Genomic DNA, 17,360 nt, shown 5'->3' on the forward strand with positions numbered 1-17,360 from the left:
GCGCGCACATCATTAGTTAAGCCGCTGATGTGTTTGGGTGCAGTCTGGGTTTTTCTCTTATTTTCTTTTTATTGTCGATAAAAACGAAGAGAAAACACTCGCAGTGGATGCAGGACGCACACACACACACACACACACACACACACACACACACCTGTCCAGCTGCTTCAGGCTGCAGGTGCAGAGGAGGAGGCCTGAGGAGTGGAGGGGATGAGTCGAGCACACACACACAGAGAATAACGGACATGACGAGGCGGGTACGTGGGGCGTCACACAGGCTGGGATTGGAAGAGTATCAGTTTCGACACGACCACTACCAACCGGCGGGCTAGTGTCCAGCGGATTCTTCCGCCGTCAGACAACGCAGCGGCGGAGGCGGCGAAACAACCACACGGACGCCACAACACTACGCCGCGATCATTGGAGGAACGCACGACACACGACACACTGCGGACGGGCGCAGACCTTGACTACCCGCTAGGCCAGGACGGCAAAGGCAGCCGGTTGATGAGTTCGGAAAACTCCAATCTGCAGCACAACAGACACACACACACACAACACACACCACACACCCACACACACAGACACACACACACAGCAGACACACACGCGCAGACACACACACACACCACCACGGCGCACACACAAACCCTCAACACAACAACGACCACACCTGAACCCGCACACTGCGAACAGCGACTAAGGAAGGCCGAACAGTTCAACAAATCATACGGACTCAGCGAGGATTACCCCTACACACTACACGCACACACGCGACCCGCGCAACACGTACACCCACCACACACACACACACAGCACACACCACCACACCACACCACGCCACACGCACTCATCAGCAGCACCATACGACAGACTTACGCCTTTCGTTGAGCCTACGAAACACGGGAAAAACACACACACGCACGCGAGGATTGCTCAACCCGACACCTGCCTGTATCACCAAAACAACTTCCCCAAAGTCGCTGCAGAAAGAAAAGTTTCACATCCTGCTTCAAAATTCCAATCGCTTTTCACACGCGTTGCATCTTATATTATGCAACACCCCATCACAGTGACCCTACACCCAGCGAGTTCTCTTATTTGCACACCTAGCCCCAGGACCGGCAACTTATACGCACTACGGACACCTTGTACAGACACACACCACACATTGCTAGTGAAGCATGGAATGATCAGGCATGAGATGCTGCGGTGCGCGGACGCACAGAAACACCATACACACACACAACCCAACCCCGTCTGACAGCGAGTGCCTGACGCAGTGTGCAGTGTATGTGGAGACCGCTATGCGAGTGCTCTGGGCTTTAGAATATCAAACGCCATCGACAGTCCTGGAACACCGCACTCAGCACCACCACACCCACACCAACGAACAACATGATTCAAGCCAAAGAAAAAACAACCCAGACTTGCTGGTCGACCGAAACCACAAGACAAACAAGGTTCATCACAACAACACACACTCCACGCTTCACCTGGCACCGCTATACCTCCGACCTCAGTAGGAGACGCGAACGTTCACAAAGCATTCATTTATGAGTCTCTCGTCCACCTAGCGCCGTCCACGATCACACGACCTACCACACAGCACCGACGCACTCACACGCACCACAGCCACGACGAGGACTCAGCTCCGTCCACATCCCATCCACCTCACGTACAGCGAGAGACACTCTCCACAACAGCGTCTGAGTAGGTCTATCCAGTACCAGCCTGAAGCAGGCTAAGGACCTATTACCTCCAGGCAAAAAAACACTCATTATGCCACAGAACACACACAACGCTACGGGCATTTCTTCAAGGCAAATCCCAAAACTCTTCACTGCCGCTGGAGAGCGCTGCCTCTGACGCAGGTCTAACGTCTGAGCCTTACGAAACAGAACGACAAAGACTCCGATCGAACGCTATTCCAGAAAGGCAGCAAGCGAGGGCGAAGCAGCTGCTCCAGGGTTCCGACGCGCCCACTCTACCGGTTCTGCCCAAAAAACACGCCCCACAACGTGCGCCGCCACCACACACAGGTCATCACTTCTCGAGCACGACAGAAGGGAGCCAATCAGCATACAGGAATACGATCACCAAACACAACAGCAGCACCACACCACCTTACAGGAGCAGTCGAGCACACACAGACCACCCATCGCTGTTGCACACCCAGCAAAGCGCGGCGGATAAACAAATACAGAATGGCAAACCACGATACGTCAGCCTGTCTTGTTGTAAACACAACAACACACACAACTAACACATCCAGGCTGAGACCTGGGGACATCATCGAGCGAGGGTACAACACAGCCGACCACACCAGGAAACACATCACACCACAGCGTTTCATTTCCTTCTACCTTCCCAAAGACCAGGGCCAGGCCACACGAACAATCCACAAAAACCAGGATGACCCGTCTGTAGACACAACACACTGTACGAGTCACATCTTTCAATCCTTCCCAACTCCAACCTCCTTTGTTAGCTTGTCTTTCTTTGGTTTATCTAGACTCCTCCCACTCCTCCCAGTTTAAACATGTGTCAGTTCCAGTTTTAGAGCTCTAAAGTGCAGCTATCATGTTAGGAATATGTTAGGAATAGACAGGAACACTGAGCACACTGAGGTCAAATCTTTTATTTATCCAGTTCATCTGTAGGCTGAGCTCAGTCCATCCATTTAGTGAAATGATGTTTAAAGGTCTCCTTGTTCTGTGAGCGTGCACAGATCCTGAAGCAGAAAGCCTGGGTTAACAGAGAAATGATCATCACTGTGATGATGCTCATCATCTCTGACTGGGATTTGAGGTTTTGTCAAAGCAGCAAAGAAAGCCTGGCTATGTTGGACTGGGTGTGGCAGCAGCTCCCAGTTTGAGTTCAGGAGACAGACACCCTCTCTACTTTGAAGATCAGCTTCAAACTTTCCTTTTTGATAAAGCTTATAGTTCGAGCTGGATCAGGTGACCCTGAACCATCCCTTAGTTATGCTGCTATAGGCTCAGGCTGTTGGTGGACTTCCCATGATGCTCTGCTTTCTTCTCCCCTCTTTTCACTCCTGATGCTTTTATATGTCACTACTGCATGTCCTTAACTTTTGTCTCTCTGTTTTGTTCTTGTCTCTCTGAGCTCATCTCTTCTCTTTCCCCTCACCCTGCAACCAGTCATGGTAGATGCTCCTCCTGGAGCCTGTTTTCACTGGGAGGATCTTTGTGTCAAAGGGAGTTCTTCTTCCCACCATCACCAAGTGCTGCTCACAGTGGATTGTCTGATGTTTGGGGCTTTCTCTCTAATGGACGGCAAGCCGAGGTCCTTTGTGTTCTAAAGGGAGTTCATTCACTTACCCCAGACCACAAACTCGAACCAAAGTACAGCCGCATCCCAACAAGCTCGAGGGGCACTGCCTACAAATCTTCCTACCGCCACACCACCCGGTGTTACCACAAGACCCGTCGCCACACACAACCAATGAACCAGCGGCCTAAGTCGGCCTTAGCTCTAAATCGCTTGGTATTGTCACTATACCACTAAATAAGCTAGCAATGGAAGTGGATAGAGATTGCCCTTAACTCAAGTGGCCAAACAGACCACGCACCGGCGTGTGAACAACACAGACCAACCAACCACAACTGTTGCACAGACTTTGTTGATTTTGTGTGGGTCTCGCACCGTTCTAGATTAGGCAAACATTTGTGTGTCTGCAGTCTGTCAGGCTGTCTGATCACAGAGGAAAGCTGTACTTCTCTGGCCTCAGCTCTGAGCTCCAACCCCTCCCATCTGAGAGAGCTGGACCTGAGCTACAATCATCCAGGTGACTCAGGAATGAAGCTGCTGTCGGCTGGACTGAAGGATCCAGGCTGGAGACTGGACACTCTCAGGTATGGAGAGAATGTCTGATAGAGGAGGAAGAGCTGGAAACATTTCCTGTGTCCTTCACTCACTTCCTGTTTGTTTCCTGCAGATGAGACATGAACAATCACACATGCAGGAATATTTTCAGGGACAGACACACTAGTCTAGCTGGATAGTACGTGGATATTTATGTAGGGGGTCTCCAAGGAGTCTGTTTGCAGGAACATCTAGGTCACAGGTGTACCTGAGATAGATGCCAGTGTACCTAATAAAGTGTCAGCTAACATTTGGAAATGGAAGCTTAAATAATGACAAACTCTACATTCACAGCTGAATTCACAATAAATTTGTTCTCAAGTGCACATTTTTCTGTTATTGTTCTCAAACAACAGAATGAGAATGAAATATTGATTCTAACAGGGCCCATAAACAGCATTAGCTTAGCAGCATTAGCTTATCAGAGTTTCCATCATGGTCACACAAATCCTTAGCAGAGAAAAGTGGCCTACTTAGCAATAGCTGCTCAAGTTGTATAAAGAAAGGGAAAACAGTATTAGCATTAGCTGCTAATGGCAGCTTACTTAGCATAAACTCTTCACATCTTTATAATGCAAGGGAAAGGAGTCACTCATGGAAGCCTATTTAGCATTAACGTCTCACATCATTATAACACAAGAGAAAAGGGTATTAGCATAAGCTACTAATGCTTATTCACCTCAAATTAGCTTTAGCTGCTAATGGTAGCCTACTTAGCATTAACTCCTCACTAATATAATGCTAATTCACATCAAATTAGCATTAGCTGCTCATATTGTTATAAGGAAAGAGAAAACGGTATTAGCATTAGCTACTAATAATTATTCAGCCCTAATTAGAATAAGCCTCTAAAAGCAGCCTACTTAGCATTAACTCCTCACATCGTTGTTACCCAACGGAAAAGAGTATTAGTATTAGCTACTATCATTTTTAATAAGTAAGAGAAAACAGTGTTAGCATTATTGAATAATGCTAATTCACACTAAATTAGAATTAGCTATTTACAAGAGCGTACTTAGAATTAGCCGCTCACATTGTTAAAAAGTAAGGGAAAACAGTATTAGTATTAGCACATAATGCTAATTCACGTCAAAGTAGCATTAGTTAATAATGGCAGCCTACTTAGCATTAACTGCTCACTAATATAATGCTAATTCACATCAAATTAGCATTAGCTGCTCACATTGTTAAAAGGGAAGGGAAAACAATATTAGCATTAGCTGCTAATAATTATTCACCTAATTAGAGTTAGCCCCTAATGGCAGCCTAGTTAGCATTAACTCCTGACATCGTTATAATGCAGGGGAAAGGGTTACCATTATCGGATAATGCTAATTTACATCAAATTAACAATAGTTAATAATGGTAGACTTCGTATCATTAGCTGCTGTCATTCTTACAAAGCAAAGGAAAACAATATTAGCATTAGCTACTAATAATTATTCACCCCTAATTAGAATTAGCCGCTAATGGCAGTATACTTAGCATTAACTCCTCACATTGTTATAATGTAAGGGAAAAGAATTAGCATTATCTAATAATGTTGACCTTGGCCCACTGGAAAAGTTCAGAACTAAAGATTTAGGAGTGTTTCTCGATAGCTCTTTCTCATTTGAGAAACAAATGAATTCTGTTATTAAAACCAGCTGTAAGGTTTATATTGTTGATTGTCATTTATGCTTAGAAATATTTACTCATATATGCTTAGAGTTGTATAATCGATTGCATGATGATAGAGGTTTGATCCTTAGTAGTCTGTAAAGACTCTGTGTGCCTTCCAGAGTGCTCTGGCATGCACACACCACTTGGGGCCATGAGAGAGGTCGTACCCTCTCTTACTGATTTATGGTGTAGGACAGGGGTCTCAAACTCAATTTAGCTGGGGGCCGCTGCAGGCAGAGTCTGGGTGAGGCTGGGCCGCATTAGGTTTTCCACAAGAAAGGCATGGTTAAAAAATTCCAATCTTCTCAAATCTCTTTATTTTTATTTTTTAACACAAAATATGAAAAATAAATAAACAAATTAAGAATTAATAAGAAAATAAATCAATCTGTAATACATAAATAAAACAATAATAAGATATTTTTAGTCAGTGAACTTGTGTTTTTTTCAGTCTTCTATATCTGCTGTATTTAGATTGAAATGTCTGTATTAACAGTTCTATAACCTTCTTCTGAACATGAATGGAACACTGTAGAAAATGAACTGTTCTTGTGAACATGGCTTCTCTTGCCTACTCCTTGCTGCTAACACCACACCACGCCACCACCCAACCATACTACCATCAACATCCACCACCACGCACACGCCACGCAACCGCACGCACACACACACAGCAAACACCACACCACACACACCACGACAACACACAACACGACACACCACAACAAACACACGCTGACACGACACACACACACGACAACACAGCACACACACACACACACAGCACACTCACACGACACCGCACACACCCACACAACACACACACACACCACACACGCACACAGCACACACACACACACACACGACACACGCGACGCACACACGCCACGCCACACGCCGCACACACGCACGCACACACACAGACTCACACACACACGTCCATCTTTGTGAGCGCGCTCAGTGATGTGAGTCAGGCAGTGAGGGTGGGAGTCGTGGCGTTGACGGTTACATCAGATCTGATGGACAGCTGAAGTTTTCCTTCTTGACCATAAACGACGACTACGTCACGTTTGCACCACCCTCAGCTCCGCTCACACAGCCTGACTCTGCAGCAGCTAGTCTGCATTAAGGGCTGAGGTGGTCTGCGAGCAGCGCGCCATGACGACCTGCCGTGTCTGTCGTTTGTAAATGACGTCACCTCTGACGATACCGTCCCCGTGAACGTCTCTGCGTCCGCTGTCCTGCAGGAGACGTTTGAAGGCTGCGTCGGCAGCTGCCAGCGAACATTTGGAGGTTTAAATCACTGAAGCTGTGCTTTGACTACACGACGAGCTCACAGCATCTGCAGAATATTTAAAAACAGTCACATTTATCCTCTCTGTTCACTTCCTGCCGTCTCTAATCAGGCAGAGACACTGTGAGGGCTAAACCAGTCTGAACTCAGCAAACCGAGCAGCAGAGAAGACAGCGAACGCCTCATCACCGTCCACAGACTTCACCTGTGAGGAACTCCGTCTGACGGCTTTGTTAGGGAAGCCTGAGAGAGGCTCAGCTGATATCAGTGAGCTGTAACACCGACTGCTGGTGTTAATGATCACGGCTCCTTTAGCAGCACACTCAAATTCATCAGAGTCACACAGGACAGGAGGCCGAGCTGAAGACGCTCACATGTTCACTGGGAGATGGAATGAGTCCATCAGAGGGACGGATGTTTGGACATGTGCAGAGGAGGGAGGGTCATGGATGTAGTGAAGGAGAACAGCTGGAAGAAGGAGGCTAAACATCCTCCTGCTAAGAGGTGATGTCGGCGTTCCTGACGGAGAAGCAGATGAAGCCAAAGAAACAAAGGAGCTCAGAGCCGGTCTGAGGCGGTGCTGGGACGCCATATTTAAATATTCAAACACCTCGTGGATATTTTTAATCCTTCGTGACCATTTCTTGTCTTAAAAACTATCATTTTTTCAGTTTCCTGTGAACTCGGACTTCACAGTTTAAGCAATAAAGTAAAAATTCAGAACATCGTCTCCAACATTGTCCAGAAACTGTCCCGACACGCACAGGACGAATTACAAACCACTTTCAATAAAACTGTGTGTAAACTTTAACACTCAGCCTCGTCTCAGCGCGTCAGACGATCGGGAGAAGAAGAACCAACAGGAAATCCACCAGACAAAGAAGAAAAGATCCAAAATACAAACGTAGGTCGTTCTGCAGGAAGTGACATCACGCCTCTCATGAACGTTAGCTCCTGTTTATGCAAAGATAATGATCAAGTTTCTGAAAACTACAAGTACAGCTGAGGCTTCCCTGTGATCTAGTAGTTTATCACATGCAGCTGTCTGCTGTGACGTTTGAGTGTCAACGTGACGCGCTGGGACGACTTCAAGCCTACGACAGATAAAGAAACACACGTGACCACATCACACGTGACACGAGTGACAACAGGTCGGCTATTTCACACTTCCTGTCACAGTCAGGCTGCAGGGGGCCGTCCTTAAACCAAGACCAATCAAACTGCAAAGCTCATCAAAGGTAACATCCTATCACAGAAAATACATTTACACCATTACAGGAGGGACTAACTCCACCCTTCAGCCAGCAGTGGACACATCCACCCAGACTGACAGCAAATGACACATGCAGACATGTTGACTGTTAAATATCGATGAAGTTACAACCCCGAGTAAAAATGTGGCTGTGATTGGTGACCATGCTGCGGTCAGCAAGCATTTAAAGAGAAGTTCGACGTGTGTGAAGAATGATAGAAACTCTGAGATGACAATGACCCTAAAACCACAGCAACCGAGGGCAGCTCCTGCACAAAGATGAGGCTCTCTGTAGACCAGCAGAGGTTTAAGGGCTGTCATAATGTCAGGAGACTTCCAGTGCAGTGCGAGCTCTAAATACACATCCAGCACTCAGAATCAAAACTGCTTCTGAGGTTCGGATCAGCTCAAACATTCCTCAGATGGATCCAACTATTACACACAAATCCCAACTAACGACAACATCTCAGAAGCTCTTGATTCACAGCGATGAGTCAGAGCTGTGCTCCATCACTGCAGCAGAGCCTGTGGCCACAGCAGTGAGGGAGACACCTCCTTATTGCTTTGTTTGCAGATATTATTCTTCAGGACAGACATAACTAAATGATTCCCACTCCGGTGAGGTCACCTGTAGATATTGGAGAGTTTTTAAAATTAATAACTCCAACTGGACCCATCATGAACGTAGGCATCAAAATTCTCCAGAAATTAATTAATTTTTTAAGATCTCCTGTTAAACATCATGGAAACATTAAACCGACGGTCAAATTGACCTTCATCTCTGATTGGACGAATAAACATTATGAAATCGATGATCTTATCTAAATGTTTATGCTACTTCCAGACATTTCACCACCAGAACCAGCTTTGTTCTGTGATGAGAAACGAGCTGTTATTTGTATTTGTATATTTGTGTATGGATGGGGCGTTTCCTATATTTGATCAATTATGTGAAAAACGTTTATTGAAATATTGACATGCATCCACATCCAGACGGATGATGAATATTCCAGAGCTGTCAAAAACAGAAACGTCTACTGACGTGGAAGGAGACGTCTACTTTCTTTATAATTTATTAATGTCTGCTGTAAATATTCAGCAGTGAACAAATTAAAAGCCAAAGACAAGAAGACACAGATGGACCAGGCTGGATGAATCTACCCAGTGGACTTCACGCAAACACAGAAACAGACTAAGCAGAAAGTGTATTTACTTGGTACATAATGAGACTTTTCAGACCACTCAAACCAGTTTGTTTTTTCACTGCGTCCCTCTTTCTGCTCCGAGCAGCCACACAGGCTCTTTCCTCAGATGTCCCGAGGACATAAAGGTTTCCACCCTCCGTGTTCTGCTGAGCCCTAAATTCCCCGGGACAAACATCAGTGAGGATCTCAGCTTTTCTTCGACATCCAGCAGCTTCTGAAGGAATCCCATCAAAGGCTGCACTTTTAAACATTTTACTTTCCAAGACAGCTGACGACATCTGGCACGACGACCGAAACCCTCAGCAAACATCTACAGACGTACAGCCGAGAGCGTCATCGGCACCTCGGCTACAGCGTGTGGAAGCAGGAAGTCTGCATCCCAGGAGCAACCTTCCCATCACTACAGGTTTACACCACCAGGCCTGGCATTAGGACAACACACCGACAGCACCACCTGCGCACATGCCTGCCCTCAGGTACAGTCTGACTAACAGGCCTGTAGGCTGGACATGGAAAACATTTGTTTTTGTTTTAATGAAACATAATCTTGCCTTTCTGTCCACGGAGCAGGTTTAGCTGAAACTCTGAGTCAGTTACCATGGTAACAGACCAGGTGACTGACAGGAGTCACTCTTGGTTAATGACGTCAGAGTAGTCAAAGGTCAGAGGAAGAAGTTAGCACCACAGAGCAGCGTGTCAGCTACAGGTGTGTGACGTCAGACCTGATGGAGGGTTTAGATAACCCCACAGGAAGGTCACACGCCACGTGCACGCCCCTGTTTGTGCCGCCCCCACCCACACACACACCCACACATCTATCACCCAAACACTACAACACACACAGCAACACACTACCACTTCACACACACATCACGCATCTACACTACACAGAGAGTCCCCAGCTGTCAGGTGAGCAGCTGCCATGCTGACCCGTAAAAAGCCCTCTGAGCGTGGAAGTTCCGCGCTGCGTGGGCCGGTATGCTGCTGTCCCATAGTGGGGCTCGTGGACCAGCTTGTGGTCCATTCATGAACGTGGATTTAAAGGCTCACGTGCGTTATGAGAGGTTAGAGGAGCACCGCGAACTCACCTCCTGTCACTCCAGCGCCGGATGCTGTGAAGGCGTCGGGAGCGCGCCTGCGTGATCACTGCGAGTTCAGGTCAGAGTAAATTAAACTTCCTGTGAGCGCGAGGCTCTTTGTGACACTCACAGCTTAGAGTGTCACGTGGGGTCACACCGATAAAGCGGAAGCGGAAAACAATCCGCCGGCGTCTCGTATTTCTGCGCAGGCGCTCCTCAGTCAGCCTCGTGCCCGGGTCCTTCAGCTCAGAGCGTCGCGGAAGGATCTGCGCAGTCGCAGACAGCATGGCGGCGGCTGCACGATCGCAGGTGATGTCTCTGTACAGGACGATGCTCCGAGAGAGCGCGAAGTTCCCGTCATACAACTACAGGTGAGACGATTCCGCGTGCGCGCCCCCGCTGGGAGACGCTCGCGCCTGTGTTTACGTTTGGTGTGCTGACGGGTTAGGGGTCACGTGACTGCGGGGCTCAGGCTGCAGGTTCGGGGCGTGAGTACGCAGGCGCTCAGGTGTTTCATCCTCAGGGGGTGAGCGTGTGAACCTAACGGTCGTTTAATACCTGTACGTGTTGCACTGTGAGTGCCTGGTGGAGGTGATGGAGGCGGAGGTGATGGAGGCAGGTACACGCAGGTGTGTCTTGTTGCAAAGTTGAACTTAATGGTTCAGGTGACCAGGAGACCTGATGTAGACACGTCAGAGATGCTGACACTGAGCCACATCCCTCCTCATCCTCCTCCTTCACCAGGAGAACTTTGAAAGCTTTGGTAAAGAAGTTTGTCTCGGAGCGTCTGGACCGGCTCTGGTCTCGTTGGTGACAGGATTAGTTCTGATATCTGGAACCAACTGCGTCCTGAAGATGATGCGACAGGAGGTCACGTGACAGAGAGGCAGGGCGGTGATGTCACTGAGGCTGGGATTTCACAGGAAGTGACTAAATTGCCTCAAAGTAAACTTTATTGTCATCTCTCTATATACAGTACAGACGACAAGGTTACATCTGAAGTTTGTCACACTTCCTCCTGCTGCACTGTAGCTCATTCAGTTTCACTGCAGGCAGAAGTAACGGGGACCTTGAACTCACCGTGAACTTTAGTTTTAAAAGTCAGGTTTTCTAACAGCTGCAGACAGTAGGTGATCCAAGGATCTTTTCCATCCTTAGCTCCTTTCATGAAGGACGCTCCCTCGTTTCCTCTGCTGTAGGAAGTCATGAAGGAAGCACCTTTGTTTGGAGCTGCTCATTAAGTAACAATCACTGTGAAGTAAAACTGAAAACTAATGAGAAACAAGTGTAATCAGACTCCACCGGAGGCTCCGCTAAGCTTCACTGCACCTCACATCGTTGCGTTTTTAGAGCCTTTTCTGCGATTCGTATAAAATTTGAAAATTTTGAAAAGCTGTGAAATTTTCTCTTATATTAAAAACTTTTCAGCATATATGTTAAAAGCAGTCTTTTGACCCACTTTCAGCCTGAACATGAAAACAAAACTTTAACAGTTTTTCATGTTCATCTTAAACTTGGCCTCAGAATTAAAAACGTGCTGGATGTGGTCGATGGACCCTTTTAAAAACGTGTAAGTCAGAAGTGATGGAGCAGAAGCTCCACGCTGGGTTTAGATGGAGCGATGAGTCTGCCGACCTCCACCTGATGGAGGATCAAAGCAGCAGAGAGCTTCCTTCCTCCTGCTGCGTTCACACCAAACAGATTTCTCCAACGCTGACCCATCGACAGGCGCATACGGGTACGGGGACTATAGGCCTGTCTAGCCGCCGAACCTGTGAGCTGAACAGTAAGTGGAGTCCACACCCGCTCCGCCCTTCAGCAGAGAACCGTCTTCCACTTCACTGCCGTCCACTTCCACAGGAGCGCCCACACTGCGCTCGGTCAGCGGCACCTGTGCTGATGTGGCGTGCACTCTGTGCTTGTGTTAAAGAAGCCAAGCGCGGCGTGGTTGATGGTCGGCTGTCGGTGGTTTGTAATGAGTGTAGCCGCGGCGCTCTGGAGGTGATATTTCAGGCTCTTTATGATCTGACGCTCATGTCCCGAGGACGTCCATCAGCACGCGGACCGGCTACACTGATGGACTCGCGCTCGTCTGTTTGGACTCGTTTGTGGTTTACTGCTCAGGTGCACCCTCGCCGCTCTAAGTGCCGCGGCTGTTGCTCCATGAAAATGAAGTGAAACCATCTTTAACACTCAGGTGTGTTACAGTAACACACACATGGTAATGTGAGCCTCAGGTGTCCAATCAGAGCTCATGATGACAGAATATCTCAGAGAAGAGGATCAGAAGATAAACTAACTAATCTCGGATCAGATGGCGAGCAGCAAACAGCAGACGCAGAGCTTCCTCTGCTCACAGAACCACTGAACTCCCAGTGTCAGGAAAACCATCAGAAAACCAGTTTAAAGAGGCACGAACAACCTGAGCGTCACATTAAAAGCATGAATTAGACCAAAGAGCGCTGAGACGTCTTTAATATCAGTTAGTAAGAGCAGTCAGGGCAGCACGGTCACCTGACATCACCCAGGAGCTCCATCTCAGACTCTACAGGCCTTGCTTAAAGGTCAAAGTTCATGACAGCACAGGCAGGAACTAACTCAACAGGTATGTGTGTTTGGCGAAAGCAGACGAGGCTCGAAGCTCAGTGGCAAATCTGCAACAGCTGATGGAGAAAAGAATCTAGTGCAACGTTGCCCTCCCCCTCACGACATCAGCCGCTTGCCTCATTGATCTCCGCCATCACCTCAGCACACCTCGCCTACCTCCCGCAGACAGACCAGAGAATGGGAGCAGTGAAGGTAGGTGCTGAAACCTGAGATGAGGCTGATGGAGCAGCAGGCGCGGCGTCGGCGCTCTACGTCATTTAAAATGTAGACAAATGTTTTTTTATACACGTCATGCAGCGTCTGAAGCTCCACCCACCCCACAGGAAAATAATCTGCACCGCTGCTTCTGTTCACGATGCTGACTCTTCATGAGCACGTACTCCGTACACTTACAGTACTGCAGTACTCTCAGAGCACCATGTTTTCTGTGCAGACAGCATGCTAGCACCGAGCTAGCGTTGCTGAGAAGGAGCAGACGCAAGTAATGCATTACTCTAACAAAGTAACTTTTGTAATGAAGTACATGTTTCAGAGACTGAACCAATCACAGGCTGCCCTCTGAAGGAGGTGTGTGTGACGCTGTAATGCAGCAAAGCGTGTCACCAGCTGCCTGTGACCTCACGTCCTCTTGCCCAGACGCCACATGAGTCAACCAGTGAACGGCTCAGATAGAGCACACCTGTTCCACTGCTCATTAAAAACCCGATCAGCCAATCAGGGGCCAGCAGCTCGGTGCATGTAGATACAGAATGATGAAGAACGAGCGTGACGTGGCTGCTGCTGAGATCTCTGAGCATAACGCAGGAAACACGCAGCGAGCAGCAGCTCTCAGAGGAAAAGAGGTCAGAGATCAGGAGAGCGTGATGAAAGTGTAACCCTGTCCTGTTCTGTGATTGGCCGGTGCCTCCATCATGGACTTTTAATTTGTCGCACTGAGCGTGCTTACGCAGAGCTTTCAACGCACGGGTCCGTCCGCAGAACACGGGAGCATCACATTACTAAGGTAGGGATGGCGCTCGTTACTCGATTGTGATTGGACAGAATCGGTCCTGCTTCCTGGAGCAGATTTCAGACACTCGTTCACGTCTTTATGACTCATTAACACGCGGCATCAACCTGAGACGTGCCTGAAAGCTGGACAGGAGGTTGTGACGTTTGTTGGTGGGTTTGCTTCTCAGGAGCTGCTGCTCCACGCTCCTCTGTGACCTCTGACCCCTGCTGGCTGTTTTAGAGGAGCAGAACTGCGACTGCCACCTGAGCTCAGACAACCTGCACAGGAACCTCAGCCGATCCACTGTGTTGATCACATGACCTCAGGTGGGGGCTAGAACGCAGCGCGCCCTCTAACACTTTATCCTTCCTAAAACCTCAGAGGTGGTGCTGAACATGCAAAGACACAGCATGCTGCAGGTTTCTACGCCCTGCAGGGGGCAGCGTAACGAGCACCAGAGTGAAAGGAGGCGAAGAAAACATGGAGAAGAACTAACCTGGGCGCCGCTGGAGGACCGGCTCGGTGAGGTTCTGCAGGCGGGCGAGCAGCAGCAGCGATCCGGCTCCCAGCAGCAGGAGGAACCACAGGGAGCAGCAGAGGGAGCAGGGCGGCTTCACGGCCGCACACAGCAGCCTCCTCCGAACGCCCAGCAGGCTCATCCTGGACCGACCACGGCGAGCACCTGAGGAGACAAACACTTCAGACGAGATCTGATAAAGACATGCAAACCTGATGCTCGCCGTGTGACTGCACGCCATCGGATGCCTCTATTTCACTCTGAGCACCGACGGTTCCTCTCCGTTTCCTTTAAACACCGTCACCTGCTCCACCTCCTCCAACCACACTCCTGCTGCCTCAGTACCTTTATTGTCTCTCCGGCAGCTCCACCTGATTAAGCACCCTCCATCACCTCACAAACATGAGTGTCGACACCGCCCGCCCAGCAGGGTGATGACCACAGCCATTACACACACGATGGAAAGATCCACATGAAACCCCCAAACAGCTGCACGCTGGCTGGATGATGATAGGCTGAAACCTCCACGGAAGCTGCAGGTGAAGGTCGGGGTGGCCGTTGGAGCCATGCTGCACCTCCTGAGGAGGAGGAGGAGGTGGTCAACACAGAGGAGAGTTTCACTGTGAGTGTTTCCAATAAAATGAATCGTTCTCATCAAACACAGACATCTGCAGTAAGTCTTACATCATTGTTGACATTATTTTGTAGCTGTCCCCTCCCACAGAGGACAGAAGTCACCATGGCAATATACCTGTAGAGGTCCGCATCTCTCCATGGATACCCAACCATCACTGACCCACCACCGAGCCGCAGAGCCGGCGTTCTCCTCGGCTTCTCCAGACACTTTCAGCTCTGACACATGTGCTCAGGCTGAGCCCGCCCTCATCTCTGCAGAGCCGGGCGGCAGCAGTGGACTTGCCAGTTCTGGTGTTCTACGGCAGTGAGCGTGGGCCCACAACAGGACATGTGGCCCTCAGGCAAACCTCATGAAGTCTATTTCTGATTGTTTGGGCAGAAACGTTCACACCAGTGACCTGCTACAGGTATTCCTCTTTGCACAAAGGAGCAGATACTGGTCCTGCTGATGGGTTAAGGCCTTCTACGGCCCAGTCCAGTAACCGTCCGTCTCCTGAAGTCTCCTCTGTGCTCCTCAGACGGTGCTGGGAGACACAGCAAACCTGACGATGGCACGTACTGATGTGCCATCCTGGAGGAGCTGAACAACCTGTGCGGCCTCTGCAGGGTCCGGGTGTCACCTCGTGCTGCCAGCTGTGACACTGACCACAGCCAAACGCAAAACCAGTGACACACTGTCAAAGGCCTCCGACAGCTCGGTGCTCATTGGAGGTTAAATTCCTGGTTTTGTGAATGGAGTCTGGTGGAGCGTGACACTTTCACTTCCTGTCAGAATATCACAAACCTGCTCTCTCTGTGAGAACTGAGCATGTGCAATAACATGACGTTCTACTTCCGTTCTACTTCCTGTGACTCTTTTCCCCACGAGGATCATTTCGGCGTCCGCCCACTCACGCTCTGACCAAGAGAATGATGGAGAACATGAGGGTGATTTACGAGTGGTGGGGGAGGAAAACGAGAGCTGCTCCTGGTCCTCCAGTGCTTCCTGAAAACTCACAATCAGCTGATCGATCAGCTGTGCTCACTCAGACGCTCCTTTAATAACGTCTTCATTAGACTTTGGTTCTCAGGTTGCTCGCTCTCGCTGGCCTTTTAAAGCTCCTTCAGTTTATTTTCTGTTTCCACAGCATTAATCAATGCACAGCGACCTGCAGGTTATCACCACCGCCCACCAAGTGATTCAGTTTATTTTGAAAAGTCTCAACAGGATCTCCAGCTTTATTGGGAAAGGTTTATGTGGAAAATAAACAAGCGGATGGCAGAGCCATGCAATGGTTTTACCGCCGTTGTTGCTAATGACGACGAGTAAAAACAGTTGCAGTTTATTTTGCGACACCACGAAACAAACGATAGACGTTTCCATATCGTTATCTGATATATATCATTATATCACACGGCCCTACTCCATCCTGACACACTCACGTCCTTCTACCTCCCTAAAAAAAGCCTGAAAGTCAAATGACTGTGATCCATGTGGCAGACGAGTAAAACTCCTGAAAACTCCTGACTATGCCGGAAACTCACTCTCGTACACGGAGTCATCTTTACCGACAGGTGGGTCCACGAACTCTGTGCTGGACCACACCTGCACCACTAGGTGGCAGCACTGCACCTGAACAAGAGAAGATACGACTTATAGGGACACGTGAAGCGCCTCCATCCTGGTTTCTATGACGATAACTGATCAAGCAGGTACACTTTGACATGACCACAGGAGGGCGCCATCACAGGACAAAAACCAATGCCATCACTGGCTGTTTACCTGCTCTGTGTGTGCGCGTGTGTGTGTGCGTGTGTGTGTGTGCGGTTGTTTTTACTGCACAGCCATCTCTCCTGCTGACTGCACACTTCCTGCTCCCATGAGGCTGAGCAGGAACATCTGTTTGCAGCATCACAGCAGGTGAGCCCATAACACACACACACACACACACACACACACACACACACACACACACGGTACTCTTTGTTTGTATGTAGATGTCATATGTTAATGAACTTATGCATATTCATGTAACCTCAATAAAAGAACAGTGGTACTTTATTGTCACATCACATGTGCAGGCACACTGGTACAGCACATGCGAATGAAATTCTTGTGTGCGAGCCCCACAAGCAACAGAGATGTGCAAAACACAACAACACAAACGAGCAAAATACAAGAATGGCCAACCTGAAACTAATAAATATATGTACAATATATAATAGTGTATGCATTTCTGGATGTGTATA

General features: G+C 48.6%; 1 protein-coding gene across 5 annotated transcripts in view; it reads right to left on the reverse strand.

Annotated features, from left to right (window-relative positions):
* The window catches only part of LOC102290238 (BTB/POZ domain-containing protein kctd15), an 82,719-nt gene that overhangs the window by 51,134 nt on the left and 14,225 nt on the right, over positions 1-17,360 (reverse strand). For 4 of the 5 annotated variants that reach the window (XR_006055127.1, XM_014338274.2, XM_014338273.2 and 1 more), the window contains exon 2: positions 14,475-14,660. Coding sequence is in view for 4 of the 5 variants with exons in the window: in XM_014338274.2 (XP_014193760.2) it covers positions 14,475-14,637 (163 nt within the window). In the remaining variant the exon portion in view is untranslated. Of the gene's footprint in view, positions 1-14,474; positions 14,661-14,840; positions 15,074-17,360 lie in introns of all 5 variants that reach the window. The other variant, XM_014338272.2, reaches the window with a different exon arrangement.

The sequence above is a fragment of the Haplochromis burtoni genome, unplaced genomic scaffold, assembly GCF_018398535.1.
Source record: "Haplochromis burtoni strain Fernald_Lab_line unplaced genomic scaffold, NCSU_Asbu1 Contig_222, whole genome shotgun sequence".
In the NCBI taxonomy this organism is placed as follows: Eukaryota; Metazoa; Chordata; class Actinopteri; order Cichliformes; family Cichlidae; genus Haplochromis; species Haplochromis burtoni.